Below are 17,843 nucleotides of genomic sequence, written 5' to 3'. Positions count from 1 at the left end.
ACCAAACTGATGTGGCCCCAGCTGACTATCACCGGCTCAGCTGGCCAGGCTCCCTTTGTAGGCAACAAGGAAAGCGGCTTCATGGGGATCACCTCTTCCCTTACCTTTAAATGGGTTATTTGCTTTCTTAGACTCTGCTGGCTCTGCTTCTGGCTTAGCATCTTCAGGGACCTCGTGGTCACCACTGCTGTCACCTGTGGGCTCCTCATACAGCTTAGGAACCTCCAGCGTGGCCATCTTCCTCGTGAGGGTTGGTAAGCGCTGCTCTGTGGGAGGGGACGGAGTCAGGGCAGGTGACTGCAACAGGGCCGCATTCTTCCTGGATTGCCGTGGTGAAACGGTAGGACTTCTCATGTGCCCTGGGCTCCCTGGGGTTGCCTCCTCTTCCTCCCCCACCTGCTTGGTTTTTGGCAGGTATATTTTGCGCCGGGCCCCGGAAGCAAGCTCCTCTGGCGTGGCACAAGGTAGCACTGCCAGAGAGTCACCAGGGCTCTCTTTTTCAGGGCTCACTGGAGGCAAATCAGAAATATTGTTAGGAGGTTGCCCCACTCCTGCTGCTGGCATGCTGCCCACCACAATGGAGGGCACAGAGAGCTGGGGTGGCCCCTCCACCTCGGGAGCAACCCGGGTACGTCTCTTCGGTGGCACAGGCCTGCAAGCCAGCATCTCCTTGCTGGTAACTAATTCCTCATTAATCATGCCCGTAATCCGCCTGGATGTCCTCGGGGTCAGAGGCAAGTTCTCTGCTGTCTGGAAGAGCTGATTGTTTTGTACCTTTTCCAAAACTCTCCTAGAGGTGCGGGGGCTCAGGCCTGCAATGCCTATCTCTGGGAGCATGACTTCCTCTGCATCAGGCTGCTCCTTGTCCCTGGGGTCAACGTCTTCTTTTGTGGCATCCTTACTGCTCTCTGACATTTTTAAAAGCAGCAGCAAATAGTTCTTCAAGGAGGAAACAAGGTTTTTGTGCTGCATCTTCTCCTCCAAAGACACTTCCTGAGGTCTCTCGGGGCTAGGCAGGACCAGTGGTACTTGTGGCTGAACCTCAGCACCTCCTTCAAAAGCGCCTGGAGGTGCTGCCGGTTCCTGTCGCGGAGCTGTGGCTGTTTGCTCTCCTCCTTCCTTCCCCTGAGGCCCCCCACACACTGGCTTTGCACTCTCCTCCCCTAATGTGCTGGCTGAAAACGCTTCTTGTGAGGCAGTTTCATCTGCCCTCTTGATTTCTGTTTCGCTGCTCGCAGGAGGCAGCAGCTGGGCTCCAGGCGGGACCTCTCCTGCTGTGGCCCCCATCCCTGGGGTGCTGTAAGCTGCAAGCAGTGCCTCCGGAGCTACCAACATCCCTGCTGCAGGAGCAGGAAGCGGCTCTTCCTTGCCAAGCAGAACTGAAGCAGGAGCTGGTGTTTCAGTCTCCTGATGTCCCAAAGGTGTCCCTCCTGCCTCCCTATGAGCAACCCCAGGAGACGGCTCTGCTGTAACTCTCCCTCCTGCCTCTGCACCAGGACGGCTCTCAGACAGCTCTGCTGCTTTTTTGCTCTTCCCATCCTTGACTGCTGTCTGATGTGTGATTTGCTCAAGAGCAGTGTCTTCTCCAGGCTCTGGAGGACTGGATTTCTTTACCAATGGCTCTTCCTCATCTTGGCTTCTGTCCTGTTGATTTAACAGTCCCTGTTGGGTCTCTCTGCCCTCAAGAGCATGGGAATGTCCTTCTACCTGCTTCCTAGAGGGAGGGTGCTCCTTGCCAGACTGCACATGGTCTGGAGAAGGTGCTGGTGGCTTTGGTGGCTCCTGAGGCCTCAGCTGAGGATTCATCCTTTTCCCAGCCCCGCTGGTCTCCTGGCAGATGGGCTTCTCTTTCCTGAGCTCCTCTAACTTATTGGCTTGCTGACCCTTTTCTATGGTTGCACCGGACACTGGATGTTTTAGGTCAGTAGCAGACTTTCCCACCGTTGCTGCAACCTAGTAAAAAAAAAAAAATAGAGAATCAGCATAATTTTACTGCCTGGGTCTGCTCAGTGGTGCTTGTGGTCCATCTGTACCATACGACACTGCCCAGCTTCTGCTGGAATCGTAATATTAAACTGGTATCACTGATACTCATCCAGGACTTCCTGGCTTCGCCATCAACCCACGGTAGTGGGCGCCACAGCCCCCTGTCATGCTGCACAAACATTTGGTTTTTTTAATTGCCTTCAACTTTTCTGCCTTTCAATGCCTTGGTTGTGCACAAAAAGGCAGGAGATCTGCCTCTCTAAAACATTCAATGGCTTTTAACTCAATCTCCTCTGACGTGGCGCCTTCCCAACGAGTAAAACTTTCCTGTTTTCACCAGCCGTTGTCGAGAGCTTGTATAATTTCCTTGCTCTTTTTTAAGACTCAGTGCTCTCCCTATATTCTATCTGCAATCTCCACTCTGAGATGGGGCGATCAGCATGTCACACCCTATCTGGATGAGGCTGCCCAAATGATTTATAGCGAAACTGTACACCGTGACGTTATCTGCGCTATTCGATCATCCTGCTTCTTTGACATTCGGGAAGTTCAAATGTTTCCGACTGCAGCTGCACAGCAGCAAACATTTCAGCAAGCTACCCATCGTGACGGCTGAGTTTTATCCTGAGGAGATCTGGTGAAATCCTCCAGCCAAGGGGCACTAACTATTTTTGTAGGATAAGGCTCAGGGGAAGCAGCGATACTGCTGATACACCCTGTGCCCGGCTGATGCTCAGCTAGCAACATCAGGACAATTGCATGGGAACAGGACAGGCACACAACAGGTTCCCCTTCCATCCCGGAGGATTTTCTCCTGAGGTCTCTGACTTGAGCTTTAAGCCTCCAAAATGAGGTCCATGGGAAAGGAGGGCTATGGCACTTAGCCCTTCTACTTTGTGCCACTTCGGCTTCATTTGAATGCTTGGAAAAACCAGGAAAGCTAATGCCGGTCTCTCAGCAAGCCCTTCCCGACACAATTGTTATGATAATATGAATATCAGAGGACTGCGGTGCAAAGAGCAGCATTAGGGGGGGGCATTTCTGCACACAAAATTCAAGTCTGCTTCCTTGGTAGACTCCAAAGGACGCCAAAGGCCAGGCACTTTCTGTCTCTGCATACACAGCTTGCAGAAATATGGCCCCAGTTCATAGGGTTGCACAGGTACCCCCAAACCCCACACGTCCTTGCTGCTCTTCCCTTAGAGCCCCAGCCCTAGCCTGCTTCGATGGCCTGAGGGTCACAACATGAGCATCCCAGTGCTCAAGCTTAAAAGGTTTTCTTTTAAGAGATGGATGGGCTACATGCAGTGAAAATCCCCTGGGTTTTACTGTGTTATTTGCTTCTCCGTGGCATGGAAAGGGATGGGGATGGACATAGCCCAGTCTAACCGCAGGGCCAGCCCCGGTCCCTCTGCACGGGGGTCTGAGCAGCACAGTGCCCAAGGGCGCTTGAGGTGGACCAGGACTGGTGGTTCACAGATGGATGCACAGAGGTGGCTCTACACGACGACGCTGGTCAATGGAGACATCTCTTTGGCTTGAAGAGGACTTTGGGGAAATTGGATTATTATTGGTGAATGAACTAAAGCTTATTCAGAAAAGCTTTCTGGGTGCTTTTCAGAAGAGCATCTGTCCTTAAGTCATCGTAAAACACTCAAACTAGGGGCGTATAAAAGAAATATAATAGAATCATCAAAGTTCTCTGCTCTTGTGCATGAGGATGTTCAGAGCCTGGCTACTGTCTGGCATTTTGCAAAGCCCTTCTGCTACAGATAAATCTAGCTCAAAAGAGAAGCCCTGCACATGAGGGCCAGCTAGGTCGCAAGGCCAGGAAAACAGTCATGCTATGACCCTGTCTTGTGTAAGGGAAAGATTAAAAAAGAAGACGACAAACAATCCGTGTCCTAGGGAGTGAAAATATCCTCAAACAGGTCCGGAGTCAGCTTTAAAGGGCTTTAAAATAGCTTATTTGGTCACACAAAAGCCTGAGCACTTTCCTCAGCATCACCAACTAGCTGAAGCATTCAAATTCAAACCAAAAGCACTCTCTTTTGTCTGCTCAAAGGCACACCAGCTGACAAGTTACAGGTTTCCCTCTGTGAGTGGGTTTTTGAAGAGGAAAATACCTTGATGCATGTCAAAGGCTCAGGGATGACAGCCCAAGCCTGGCTGCTACACACCAACACTTTCCACCCTCCTTAAGAGCAAGGGCCACAAAAATGAGCAGAAATGGAGAAAATTATTTGCTTTGCCATGGGCTCACATGCACAGCAATAATTTCTGCAGCAATATGTGATGTTGATGGGTCAGGTTAAAGATGGGTTCAGGGCACTGCACTGTGGTGAGGCCGGGACCCAGATGCTCGCTTCACGGCGTAACACAGCAGGTTTCTTACCAGTAAATGGAGCTTCTGCCTATGGTTAAAGAAATCTAGAAGAGGAAAGCAGGAACACCCGGCCTTCCCACTTTCCATATTGTGGATGTTTCTACATCCTGAAGTATTTGTATGGCCTACCACGAGAGACATGCTGCACCCAGAGTGCCTCCTCTGAGAGCCTTGGCCTGTACTGAAAGCGTGCACCTACCATAGCTCACACACCAAATCCTGATGGTACCTGCAAACTGGACTCAGAGAACCTTTTACCACAGAAGCGGTCATTAAAGAAAAAAGGAAAAGGAAAAAAAAAAGACTGGTAGCTTCCACTCTAATATTTTCATGGAAAATGCTTCAGGTTAAGTGACAAAAATAGAAGTTGACTAAAAGATGCAGTGAGGGTCAGGAGCAGGTGCTGTGCCCTGGTGCTGCATCACCACCACAATGAGTCTTGCAACAGAGTTTTTCCAACAGGAAAGAGCCAAAAAATAGCCCAGATCTACTGTATACATGTTGCACTGTAAACAAAATTCAACACCCTGCCCAGCACAGTTCACGTGGTGTACCTGGCACACTGTGCTCATTTGCATGGAGGGCTCATTAACACCGGCTGAAGCTCAGGCTCAGTTGCTAAACTGAACAGATGTCATCAGTCTCGCTGCCTGTTGTACGCATAAGGCATCCACCCCCAACTATAAATAGCCATTCAGTGCTCCCTGCTTAACTGATTTGGAAACATTTCGCATGAAGTCAGCCTGCGGATTAAACAGGAGAGCTCACAGCACGCCCCAGGCCACCCGGAGCCCAGCTGCTCGGCTGCAGGGCCCTGACGTACATCTCACCACCTCGCCTGACACTTATTTGGAGATGGGGTGGAAGCTCTGCTGTCTGGACACACGAAGTCCAGAAAGCCCTTCTTCATGGGTGCTTTTTCCAGTGGAGACCTACAAAGCCTTGGCAGCAGATCCCGTGGGGTACACGCAGCCTCCAAAGGGCTGATGCCACAATACAACTGTGTGGCACGAAAATTTTCTTGTTGCAACCCCTGCGCTGGCTGCTTCCTGTCCTAGTTACCTCTGGACTGATGGCTTTGTTTCCCTCCAACTTCTGTGCTTGGTGCTGGCCTCTCTGTCCTTCAGACGGCGCAGGTCCTGCTCCCAACACCTCTGAGAACGACGGAGCATCCTCTGTCTGTCTGCTGACTGCCACAGGCTGCAGGGCAGCCTCGCTCGCAGCCTCTTCCTTGGCTCCCACCTCCTCTTTCCCTGCTGCTGGCTTCACTTGCTTATCAAAATACATCTCTTTCAAAGAGAAATGCATGTCACCATTGATTTTAGTGTCCTGATTCACAGCTTTCCCAGGCTCTTTAATTTTTGGACTGTTTTCCACTTCTTGATCATTTGCCACCCTTAAACGTGCACTCCTGCGTAAGGGGACAGGAGGGGCAAACCTTGGATTTGGAGAGTGGTTTGCCCTGCCTCGCCCACTTTCTTCTCGCTTGGAAACTTCCTGCTTTGCTGCTGGAGGAGCCTTCACCTTCTTTTTCTTTTTAGCTGCAGAGTCCTTCACCCCTGGCTTAGTCGCTAGGTCCTCCACCGTCTCGTAGATATAAGCGAGAAAGTCATTCCCATTCTCCTCCACACTTTCCAAAGAGGTATCCCCATTGGTGGTCACCTCTGATTTCAAAGGCGCTATCAGTTTGTTTGGAAAGCCCGTCATCACACTGACCGGCTTCTCCTTCGGCTCAGCAATATCCTCACGTAATCTGGACTGAGAATCGGCAACGTGCACTTTTGCTGCATCCTCCTTCTCCCACAGAGAGGCTCCTGACTGGAGATTCAGATCCCTGACCAGCCTCCGCTTTCTCTGGAGCCGATCGGGGCTCATTCCTTGCAATTTCTCCACTTCCACATTTTCTTTCCCTCGTTTCTTGCCTTGTTCTATCTCTCGCAGCTTTTCTTCAGCTTTTCTCTTAATTTTGTCAAACCACTTCTGATGGATTTTGAACTCCGTCATGGTTCCCACTTCCAGCACACCTGAGCAGGACACGATGCCTTTGTTATTTCTAGCTGAGGCCTGGTAAATGGCTGCGTCTTCTTCTCGGCACCTGGAAACCAAAAGCTCTGCGTGAGACCCACCCGTCCTCCCCAGGCGCTACCGCTGGGCACACAGGCATGCACACTCTCCCACTTCTTGCTCCAGAGGGGCCAGGAGATGAAGACACGGCCCTTGAGGTGCCGTGCCCGCAGCAGGTCTGGAGGCCTGGGGCTGGCCTCCCTCCCCGGGCTCTGCCTACTCTCAGCAGTAGCAGATAGGCAAGGTGGATGTTAAATCAGTGCCCAGCTGCCCCCTGGGCCGTAATTCCAATAACAGAGGGCTGTGATGGGGGAGGAACAGCTAGCACCAGGCTTCCCGACTGTTCTTAGCCACACTCCTCTGCAGGATCTTCTCCTCTCAGCTCTTCGCAGCCTACATGACATTTCTGTTCTTCCTCCACCCTACTGCTTTACCAAAGCCTTCCCACCCCTCTTCACAGGCATCAGCACAGGCACGTGCATGCCGCCTCTGTTGTCACCCCTCAGGGACACCCAGCCCATGGAGATCCCTGCTCCTGCGAGAGGTGAGCCAGTCTCTTGATGGAAACCTGGAGCACACCTGGGGTGGCAGAAAAGCCCAGGCTAGAAGTACGAAGATGACAGAACTATCAGCAATACCAATATTCTGCACTTTCAGACAGTGCTGCACCTGTCTGACATCCCAAATCCAGGACTCGAGGTGCAACAGGTCTCTGCTTCCTGGGGACATCGTGCGCCTGGCTCTCCAGAAACACAGTCCTCATTTAAAGTTAAAAGAAGCTGGTATTCAGGGCTGAATAAAGGAGGCCCTTGGCTCCATCAGTCAAATGCCAAAGCAGCCCTTTCCTTCCCTGATCTCATGGTAAGAGCTAGGAACGGCCCTCCTGGGACACGGCTGCAGCCCTTTCCCCTCTTTGCCTTTGCCTAGGACATTCCTGTGAACCGTTTACGTCCTTGTCCTGCTGGAGCCCCTGGACCACCAACCTGGAGGCCGCCAGTGCTTTCCCTTCACTCACCTTCGTCCAGCCCTAATGCTCAGCTCCCGTCTGATGCAGCCATAGCACATGCTGCTACCAGCACTGGAAGGCTCCAGAGAGGGGAATTTCTCCTGACCTTCCTCTTGATTCTGGCATGGCAGCTACCCCCAGAGGCAGTAATGGATCTCATACTGATGTGACTGGGGAGTCATCAGAGCAAAGAGCTGAAGGGGAAGGGACAGTCGAGAACATCGCAGTGGGGAGCAGAAGGGGCCAGCACGGGCGCTGGAGGGAGATCGCTGCTGACAGCCAGCTCCTCCACACAATGAAAACATCCTCAGAGCTCCCATCACCAAATCCAACCACTCTCCAGCTTCTTTACTCACTTGTACAGCTGCAGGGTGTGGCGATTTCCATGATGGAGTATCTCATACTTGGGTAAGCCGCAGTAGCGGTCCATCTCTTCATCATCCTTATACCACGTCACCTCCGGCTGCGGGTATCCTGGGGAAGAGATGGACGGTACATCAGGGTGTGAAACACAGCAACCAGGAGCACAGCAAGCCTGCTCCTTTGGGGACAAGGTATCAACAGCAAAATGAAATGCTCCGTCAGAATAGGATGCGTATTATTCTGGGCTCACCGCATTCTTTAAATCACACAGCAGAAAAAGCATTGTGAGCGGACACCTGATGGGTTATCCAAGTCTTTTATCACTCCTAGGAATAGGGCTATTTTTGAGAAGAAAATCCCAGCACTTCATTCCTGAACAGAGGGGAGTGGATCACACGATCGTCTCCTGTAACACTGGCTGGGAGGAGAAGGTGAACTTACTGTCACTTTTATATGAAGAGGCATGTTTTGATGAGACTAAGGCTAAGGTTAGAAAACAGGCATTCGTCCCTCCATGGAGCTCACAGCATTTCGCGAAGTGTCACGGCCTGTAAGCCGATCCAAAAGTTTCCATTGAACAGAAACAACCTTGATTGCATCACAGCCAGCTTGGTGTCCTACAAATGTCACTTGACAACAGATGTCACCTGCCTTTTCAGTAGAATGACATCATGATGTGTGTGACTGGCTGGCTAGCAGGCTGGGCACACAGCCACATTCCCCGCCACTGACAACGGTGGTGGATCAGCGTGAATGCCCCACATGGATCAGTGCTAGCCACAGCCCTCATTTCCCACCGACAGCAGCTCTAGCTCAGAATAAGAGCAGTTTTCAGGGGAAAACAGCTCGAGCCATTGGCCAACACTGGTTCCCCTACTTCCATGGGGCTCCCATCACAGCCAAACTGACCCTAAGGGCACAAGATAGAAGTTTCAACCACCACGTCATGCCTCTGCTTAAGTTGATGCGCTCAACAGTTGTTCGAAGCCCTAAGGTAGATATCTGAAGCTTATCTCCTGCAAATGCCCCTGCTGGCTTTCTGTGCTGCCGAAGTGAAGGAGCCCAGTGCACTGCTCACCTCCACCAGTCCCCAAGGGTCTCCCCACCAGCCTCCAGCACTCCCAAATGCAGCCAGGGTCAGGTCTCATGGACAACCCTGGCACAGGGCCAGCGAGGGCTCTCCAGGAATATCCACAGCGTCCAGTCTCTCAGAATCACAGAATGGTGGGGGTTGGAAGGGACCTCTGTGGGTCATCTAGTCCAGCCCCCTGCCAAAGCAGGGTCATCTACAGCAGGCTACACAGGACCACGTTCAGGCGGGTCTTGAATATCGCCAGAGAAGGAGACTCCACAACCTCCCTGGGCAGCCTGTTCCAGTGCTCCGTCACCCTCAGACTGAAGAAGTTCTTCCTCATCTTCAGCTGGAACTTCCTCTGCTTCAGTTTGTGCCTGTTGCCTCTTGTCCTGTCGCTGGGCACCACTGAAAAGAGTCTGGCCCCGTCCTCCTGACGCCCACCCTTGAGATATTTATAAACACTTACAAGGTCCCCTCTCAGCCTTCTCTTCTCCAGGCCAAACAATTCCAGTTCCCTCAGCCTCTCCTCGTAGGAGAGATGCTCCAGTCCCCTCACCATCCTTGTAGCCCTCCGCTGGACTCTCTCCAGTAGCTCCTCATCTTTCTTGAACTGGGGAGCCCAGAACTGGACACAGTACTCCAGATGGGGCCTCACTAGAGCATAGCAGAGGGGGAGGAGAACCTCCCTCGACCTGCTGGCCAGACTCTTCTTAATGCACCCCAGGATACCACCGGCCTTCTTGGCAGCCAGGGCACACTGCTGGCTCATGGTCAGCTTGTCGTCCACCAGCACTCCCAGGTCCCTCTCCACAGAGCTGCTCTCCAGCAGGTCCGCCCCAAGCCTGTACTTGTGCATGGGGTTGTTCCTCCCCAGGTGCAGGACCCTACACTTGCCCTTGTTGAACCTCATCAGGTTCCTCTCTGCCCAACTCTCCAGCCTGTCCAGGTCTCGCTGAATGGCAGCGCAGCCTGCCGGTGTATCCACCACTCCTCCCAGTTTTGTGTCATCAGCGGACTTGCTGAGGGTACAACTCTGTCCCTTCATCCAGGCCATTGATGAAGAAGTTTAACAAGACTGGGCCCAGTACTGACCCCTGGGGAACACCACTAGTTACAGGTCTCCAACTAGACTCAGCGCCGCTGATGACAACCCTCTGAGTTCTGCCATTCAGCCAGTTCTCAATCCACCTCACCGACCATTCATCCAGCCCACACTTCCTGAGCTTCCCTATGAGGATGTTATGGGAGACAGTGTCGAAAGCCTTGCTGAAGTCAAGGTAGACAACATCCACTGCTCTCCCCTCATCTACCCAGCCAGGTCATGCCATCATAGAAAGCTATAAGATTGGTCAAGCATGATTTCCCCTTGGTGAATCCATGTTGACTACTCCTGATAATCTTCTTTTCCTCCACTTGCTTGATGATGGTCTGTAGAAACGAGCTGCTCACATGGCTCGATGGCTCTGAGCAGCAAGAGGGCAGGGACAGGGCACTACCTACCTATCCTGGATACTTCCCAGCTGCCAGCCAACAGGTTTCAGGGCTGACCAGGACCCTTTTCATCTCCAGGGAGAGGAACCTCCTACTCGCGCCAGCCAGAGATGTTGGCAGACTGTAGCAATGCCTGAGCCCATCTTACGCCTGCTCTTATGAAGGTCCCATAGAGCAAAGACTCATCAGCAGGAGTTCACCCTGGGTTTGGCCAATTCAGAATGCCTTTGACCAGAAAAGCAACACATGCCAAATCTCCTCCTCGTGTGTTGCTTGGTTCCCCCTGCCCCAACCTGCTCTTCTGATACACTGCCTGTCCCTATCGCTGGCTTATTGGGGGTCTTCAGTGTCCCGTGGCCCCTCAATGGACTTAGCCCACTGGGAAACCAGTCAGGGATGGGGAAATAGTCTCAGCAGAGTTCTCCTTTCCTGCTCTCCCCCATGAACAGCCATCCTCACAGCCCAGACACCCACTCAGACCAGATTTTACTCTATTCCTTCCCTCACTGAGGTCTCACTCTTCACTGCCCCTGGCATCTACCCTCTCCATCCTCACTGCCTGTACATCTGCCACATCCTTTGCTGCCTCATTCCCCTCCCACAGCTGCCATCGACAGCTTTGGCTTTCTGTTGGTTAGAGCCTCGTTCCTCCTCTTCTGCAGGAAGCTAAGTCATTACTTGCTCCTGAAGCTCTTCCTGCAAGGCTCTCCATCCTCCCCTTTGGTTCCTGTCTCCCTATGGTCTGCTCTTTGCTGCTGCTCTGGCCCTCCAAACCAGTTTCTACAAGAAGTGCAAAGCCCTCAGATACTTGTGGCTGAAGTGAATGAGCCCTAAACTGCTAACCAGAGGAGGTCACGAGAGTATCCCAGTGATGGGATCACCAGGGATTTATGCTGCTGCTTATATTTTCTATAAATATTAGCTACTGACTGTATTTGGCAGCAGGACCCTGGACTGAATGAGCTGGTGGCGGTTTCTTTCTGATCCAGGGATGAGGAGCAATACAATTTTCATACCCAGCTCACATTTTGCCCAGAGCAATCCTACCCTTCCCAAAGGCTGTTCTGCAGGCGAGACCTTCAGGAGGCCCCCACGGTTTGCAACGCAGTGAGCTGGCAGGTAGATTTTCCTAATACCCTGCGAACAGCAACCACAGCACTTCATTCTGGGAACTGATGCCGTGAAAAGCCAGAATTGAAGACTCAATAGTCGGCAGACTATTAAGCAGGTATTCTTTATTGCGGCGCCGGGCACACGGGGGATCTCTCCTCCAAACGTGTGCACCAAAGAGACACAGTTACTAGGTATTTATGCTATGTTAACATACATATTGATTACATTTCCAAGAAATGTTTATCATAGTAATGGCTTTTCTGAGAATTCATTAATATATGGTAATGTCCATCGCACATGTTTGTTTGGCGTCTCTCGGCAGGGGTCTTCAGATTATCCTGCAGCCTCCCTATCTCTGTAGTTTGCATACCTGTTCTCCCAAGGCCCAGGCGCCTAAAGGGATTATTCAGGAGTCCCTTGTCTTGCAACCGTCCCAATATTCACAAAGAACCAAGACTTGTTTCTGACCACCTGAAGTGATAACATCCCCTACATGTTACATTTGTTACATTTACAGTTATCAGAACTGAAAGCGTATCATTTCCGAGAAGCCCTGTGATGTCCCCTCATGGCCTCTGCAGCTGATTCCCATTCCGAGCTGACACCTGCCGGAAAGAGCTGCAATTTCTATAGCTGTGCAGCGCCTCGACGAAAGGTTTTTCCTCCTGTGAAGCCTAAACTCCTTTTGACCTGTAGCACTTGTGTTTTTGAGGCTACCTCCTCCCTACCAGGGGCTACCGCTGTACCAGCCCAGCACAGGGAAGGAAGAAGCAGTCCCCGCTGCACGCTCCAGCCTGCAGCGCCAGGGAGCTACAGCCAAGCACCGGCTGGAAACCCGCAGGCAGAGGGATGCTGAAAGGCTTCCCACCTCCCACACAGAAACAGTGGCCTCAGCTGCCTGCTCGAACACCAGCCATCTCTCCCCAGGGGCTGCAACCGGACCCAAGCAGGGGATGGAGAGATGCCTGTGCAGGGCCCAGCACTCTGCTGGGGAGGGGAGCTGCTGCTGACACTGCAGGCATTCATCTTCAAGCTGTTGGGCAAATAAATTCCCCTGGCTGGGGGGTGGGAATGGCAGGCATCACTCCTGGCTCATCCCCTGTAGTCAAAACGTCCGCAGCTTGTCCGGCTGCTGTGACAGGCCAGTTCCAAGGGTGCCGGTGGAACAGGGTGGTGGAGCCAAGGGCTCCAGTGGCAGGCATTGCCACGCTGCAGGGTGCCGGATGCTCACACTTAGCATAAGCGGGTTGCAAGACAGAGCAGCCATTCATAATCAGGCACTCGCCCTTCCAAAACCTGTCGCTCCTGCAGACCCCCCGAGCAGCTGGTGCAGAGAGGGATTTGCCGGCAGCCGATCCCTGGCGCCCACCAGCGAGTGCCCCGCAGTCGCAGACAGCAGTGCTGGGAGTAACTGGGGAGGAGAGCAAGGCATCTGCCGCACATCTTCAAGCCAGCAGAAGTTTTTTGGGAAGCATGTCTTCCAGCAGCATTGCTCCACTGCAGGACCCAGGAGACTTTTCTAAGTAAGGATTTTTTTTTCATGGAGATTGCCAGGTTTAGATCAAACATTACTTCTCCCAAAGCTGCTAAGGTCTAAGAAGCCTTCAAAGCTTTAGTGACCTTATCGAAAACAGTTCTTGCAATAGCTATCCAAAATCACCCAGAGAAACTCTATTTAAACCAACCTTTTTTCCTTGATTTTTTGGGGCGGGGGTGGAAGAGAGTTAATCTTCTGAAACTTGGGAAGGTGGAAAGAGTTTAAAACAATTAGACATAATCCTCATGGTTTTCTGTTTCTGCTCTACACCAGCTATGTGGAGCAGGGGCTTCAGGCAGTTTTGGGAGGAAAAATCGTGTTAAGACCTCACCCTTTCTGGCTTTGTGGATTTAAACCTCCTCATTAGCTAAAGACAAGGAGGCTTCCAGTAATGCTGACAGAAGGGACAGATATTCACTAAGAGCAGTAGTTCCCCATGCCACTGGCCTGCAAGCAGTGCTCATTCACCAACCCTCTCTTGCCCTGGCTGCCCCAAACCCAGGCATCCTCATCTCCCACCAGCCTGCTCCCTGCTCTTGTACTGACTACTCCCTTCCGAAACCCACCCATCCATCCCTCTCACAGACTCTGCATTTCTCCAGACATTCCTCATCCCAGAACTTCACTCTTGTCCTTCAAACACTTCTCTAAGAGGGCTACCACAGATGCAACAAGTTGAACTCCTTTATGCTTGTTAAAATCCTCACCCACTAAGCACACGACTGTCTACTCACTTTACCCCAACTCTCTTCCCCAAGCCATGGGCAGAGCCCTTTCCCCTCCGTAGCCCTACAATAAAACCAGACTGTTTCTGGGAATGTTGCTTTGTTTGTGTTGTGATGTGCTACTCAGCACAGGGCAGACATCCACGTTGATCGAGCATGTGTGCAGCATGGGAGGGTGCCAGGCTGGATGACTCTTCAGCAGAAGCACTGACCCATGAAGGGAGTGTTGGGACCAAGCTCCTGAGCTGATGATTTGGGTAGCCAGGTCAGAGGAGTTGAAGCTGCCTACGGATGGCTGAAATGACACTGAAGAGGCAGCTGTACAACAGCAGGCAATACCTGGTGCTGACATACAATGGTCTGGTTAGATCATCACCTCTCCCAGTTAGCCTCATTCCCTAACAAGCAATCACAGACCCAGGCCCCTTCATCCAAGCCCCCACATTTCATCAGCCGACACTATACAGAAATGACTGAAAAGTTGCAAAATCCTTGTAGCAGCACCTCCAATACAGGCCACTCTCTGAAGAGAAGAGGCCGACATCCACTCCCTGGGAAGGATCTGTGATGACCCTTGAGATCCTGAAGTCCAGACAGACCCACCAAGGAAAACACTTGGTGCAGACAAGCAGGGTGCGCTCTGCTCTGTGAGAAACTGCACAGTAAATGGAAATGTTCTCGTTCCCTTTTTCACATCTCAGAGAACAAAGGATGAACTAATTTTGTCTAAAAAAGAAGACATGTCATAACTGATGCAGGATTTGACCCAAAACAATCAAATGAGACATACTAAGGACAGCGGCAGCAAGCAGAACTAGGCGACAGGAAGAAAGGAGAGTTTGTGCTACCACCCAAGAGCATCAGGAAGCCTGCCTCTGCCTGACTTGTTTTTTTCTTGCCTGCACCAGCCAGCACATTTTGGAGACTGGCTCTTCAAACACTTGCATCTTGCTGCCTTCCTAGGACATGTCCAGCAAGTCGCTGGTATTCACAGATGTGGGACCACCCTGTAACTCTCATTATGGGTGAAGAAGCAGCAAAACAATATTAAGATGTTATTGTAGATCATGTATCCATCCATATTTGGGGCTCAAGAGTTGAAACAGGAGCAGCTGACAGTCTGCCCTTTGCCTTCTGCAAGTCTATGAACCAAAGTGTCCCTGGACTCCAGCCACAGCAGTGGGACTGAGCTGGTTCCACTCTGGTTACTGGCCAGGGATGCAACCACTTCCTTTCTCCCCATAATGTCTCCCAGTTGAACGTAAACATCACAACAGGGGGAGATACCTGAACTACTGATCAGACTTTGTAGTCAGAGTTTGCTTTCCAGCTTATGCCCCTCTCTCCCAGAGATCCCGAGCTCTAAAGCAGTCCACAGGACCACAAGCAAGAGTTGACCATATGGCATATGTGGTCCAGGCTGCTTTTAAGGATGTTCCCATGAAAATTCCCAATTCTGTGGGTTTACTAATTTAAATGCATAACGACATCCCCCGGTCTAGTTTACCAGGTAAAAAAACAGTGCAATAGGCTACATGCTGGAGATGTTCATTTGACACTTTCCTTCACTTGAGTAGAAAGTGAGACCAGTATCAGGTCAAGTTTTCAACTTGGTGTAAAACACCACGTTGTGCTATACAGCACCAGCAGACCACCCAAAACAGGAAGGCAGTGTCCTGCCTACCAAGAGCAGGACCACAGGAAAGCCTACAAACTGGACAGAGAGTGTTTCTGTCTCTAGGCTTTGATACTTTGATTTTGGTATAAGCAGAGGAGGTTATTACTTGGCAGCATGCCTCCTGCCCAATATACAGTGAAGAGTTTCTCTAGCTTTTCCAGGAGAGGTGCTGGAAAGGACGTGGACATGGTATTTATCAGGCTTCCTTGGTAGGGATGACTGAACTATCTCTGCTCAGGAAACCGAGCTTGTTGGCATCACACATTCAGAGCACTTCCCACCCCATCAGCCATCCAGTAGAGAAGTAAAGCCCAGCTGCACAAGTGCATCTCTCATCTCAACAAAGCCCAGTTGGAGCTGACGGTATCATTTGGATTTTGTAGGTGATTGATTGAAGTTTGTTAGAGGGAACTGTCAACCTTAAGGTGCAGCTGCGGAAGACTTAAGACAGTGAGAGAAGCCAGGAACAGGCACTTGAAAAGGTGCAAGAAACCCTGAAAGGGAAAGCAGTGCTACCCTATGTCCTCGCAGTAAGCAGTCATGCTATGGGTCTGCAGCACTTCTACACTTTCCAGCAAGGGGAGGTGGAAGAGAGAATTGTATCTGCTCTTACTCAGGATTTCCTAGCATATCTGAACATCACTAATTTTTTGACCTCTGACACTCATTGTGGAACTCACCATTCTGCAAGCCATATGTCCAGCTTTTTCTTTTAGAAAACTTTAATTGGGAAAGCCCTTCTAATGAATCACTGAGGAGCATGGCTTTGAGGTATCTCCCTAGCAGCCCACTTTTGCCCTAGAAGCAGGAAGTGGTCTGCTGAAGTTAAGCACCAATAAAATCAATGCATCAGTTTTACTCCTGCAAGTTCAGAACGTCAGACCTGTGAAACAAGTGAATCCATACGAGAAGAGCCAAGAATTCAAAGCCGGCAGCTCTCAGAAGGGCTCAGTCTGTGTTTCCTTTTGTACAGCTTATTTACAGCATGTTTCTAATGGCAGACTAGATTTCCTATATCTTAGGAAAGTCTTGGTCCCTGTGACTAAGAGGCTCGCTTCCTCCTTCCAAAACTTACAAACTTGTTTAATGTCTCTCACTGAGTAACCTGCTGGAAAAGATAACGTCCAACATCAGGAAGGATCACAGACTTGTAAACAAGCACATACTATGGAAAAAAGAGGGTTTAGAGTCCCTAAACTTAAAGCACAAAAGCTCATTAGCAAAGAAGCCACTTGCCTTTACACGAATGCACTGCCATGCCATGTCACCACAACGCCCTCTCTTTCAGCCTCCCTCTTCTCCTCTTACTGGCCTAATCCCTTCCTGCCCAAGGTTGGATTTTAGCTCATTGGGCAGAAACTGGCTTTTATTTCAGATGTCGACAAACACAGAAGTTTATCACTGATGCAAATACAGCTGCACTCTAACCATTTACAGCCAGCAAAAGAGAGCCAGAGTTGGCTCCGATAGCCTTAGTCTTCAAAACTGCACATTGCTGAGTTATGAAGCCCAGGATTAGCAGAGATTAGGACAATAAAATGTAGCTGGCCCAAGCAGTAGCCAGTATATTCCATTATCTAGTCTTTAATTTGCCTTGTTTGAGATGTTAGGTTATGCCTTTGCCTCTTTACAATCTCAGGTATTTTCCCCCCGCTTAAATTAAAGCTGAAATCATCATGCAATTGCTGAATCTTTACTTGGCAGTCTGACAACAGCAGGCTTGTTAACGTACTGCCTTGTTATCACTTGCTCTAGAGTTTAACTAGCGCATGTCCAGCAAGTGAGGCAGGACCAGGTTATTCACCAAAGACACTGTTACCTGTCACTATGCACGTGAATTTAGCATCAGAGTCCTCGGACACAGAACGGGATTTGATAGTGGTTTCAAATAGTGGCTGGGTTTCCTCCGTCAGCTGAGAAATGATTGCGCAGAAGGTGCTCCTGGAAGATTCAAGAAGCATTTCTTAGAGATCAAAGTACTAAAAAAATCAAAGGGTCTCCTTCCTATCTCATCTCAGAAGGCTGTGTTCTTGTAAATGCCCTCCTTCCCTCCCATCATCCCTACACTAGGTTGCTCACAAATCCAGTCCAGTGTCAAGGTATTTGACTGTTTTTAACTCCTAAAATGATTCTGCCACTTTAAAGTGTCATTTGGGAGACGTTCCCTTTGTCTCAGTCCTTATGGTTATCAGGGTAATGAATGTCAAGAACCATTTTAATTCCTGATTACACCAGAACATTCATTTGATCGGCCAGCAGGCTCAAAGCAAGACCCTAACAAAGCCAGCTTCACATTCCTGGTACTGCACCATCAGTGTTTCAAGTGTTGCTCTGTTCACTGGGATTTGACTTTATTTATGAAGACTTCACATTGTAACTTCAGGCCAAGTGTGAACTGAATGTGCCTTCCAAAAGCAAC

At 50.6% G+C, this 17,843-nt stretch overlaps 1 protein-coding gene across 5 annotated transcripts in view; it reads right to left on the bottom strand.

The window, feature by feature from the left end:
• Positions 1-17,843, bottom strand: part of ALPK3 (alpha kinase 3) — a 36,194-nt gene that overhangs the window by 6,222 nt on the left and 12,129 nt on the right. For 4 of the 5 annotated variants that reach the window (XM_075431373.1, XM_075431377.1, XM_075431374.1 and 1 more), the window contains 4 exons: positions 17,244-17,365; positions 7,799-7,916; positions 5,435-6,467; positions 105-1,953 (listed from right to left, as the gene is read on the bottom strand). In XM_075431373.1, the coding sequence (XP_075287488.1) occupies positions 105-1,953; positions 5,435-6,467; positions 7,799-7,916; positions 17,244-17,365 (3,122 nt within the window). Of the gene's footprint in view, positions 1-104; positions 1,954-5,434; positions 6,468-7,798; positions 7,917-8,055; positions 8,159-17,243; positions 17,366-17,843 lie in introns of those variants that run through there. The other variant, XM_075431376.1, reaches the window with a different exon arrangement.

Source organism: Opisthocomus hoazin, chromosome 10 (genome assembly GCF_030867145.1).
Source record: "Opisthocomus hoazin isolate bOpiHoa1 chromosome 10, bOpiHoa1.hap1, whole genome shotgun sequence".
NCBI classification, from domain to species: domain Eukaryota; kingdom Metazoa; phylum Chordata; class Aves; order Opisthocomiformes; family Opisthocomidae; genus Opisthocomus; species Opisthocomus hoazin.
Note: the sequence above shows the minus strand (reverse complement) of the source record. Positions and strands in the feature narration are given on the sequence as shown.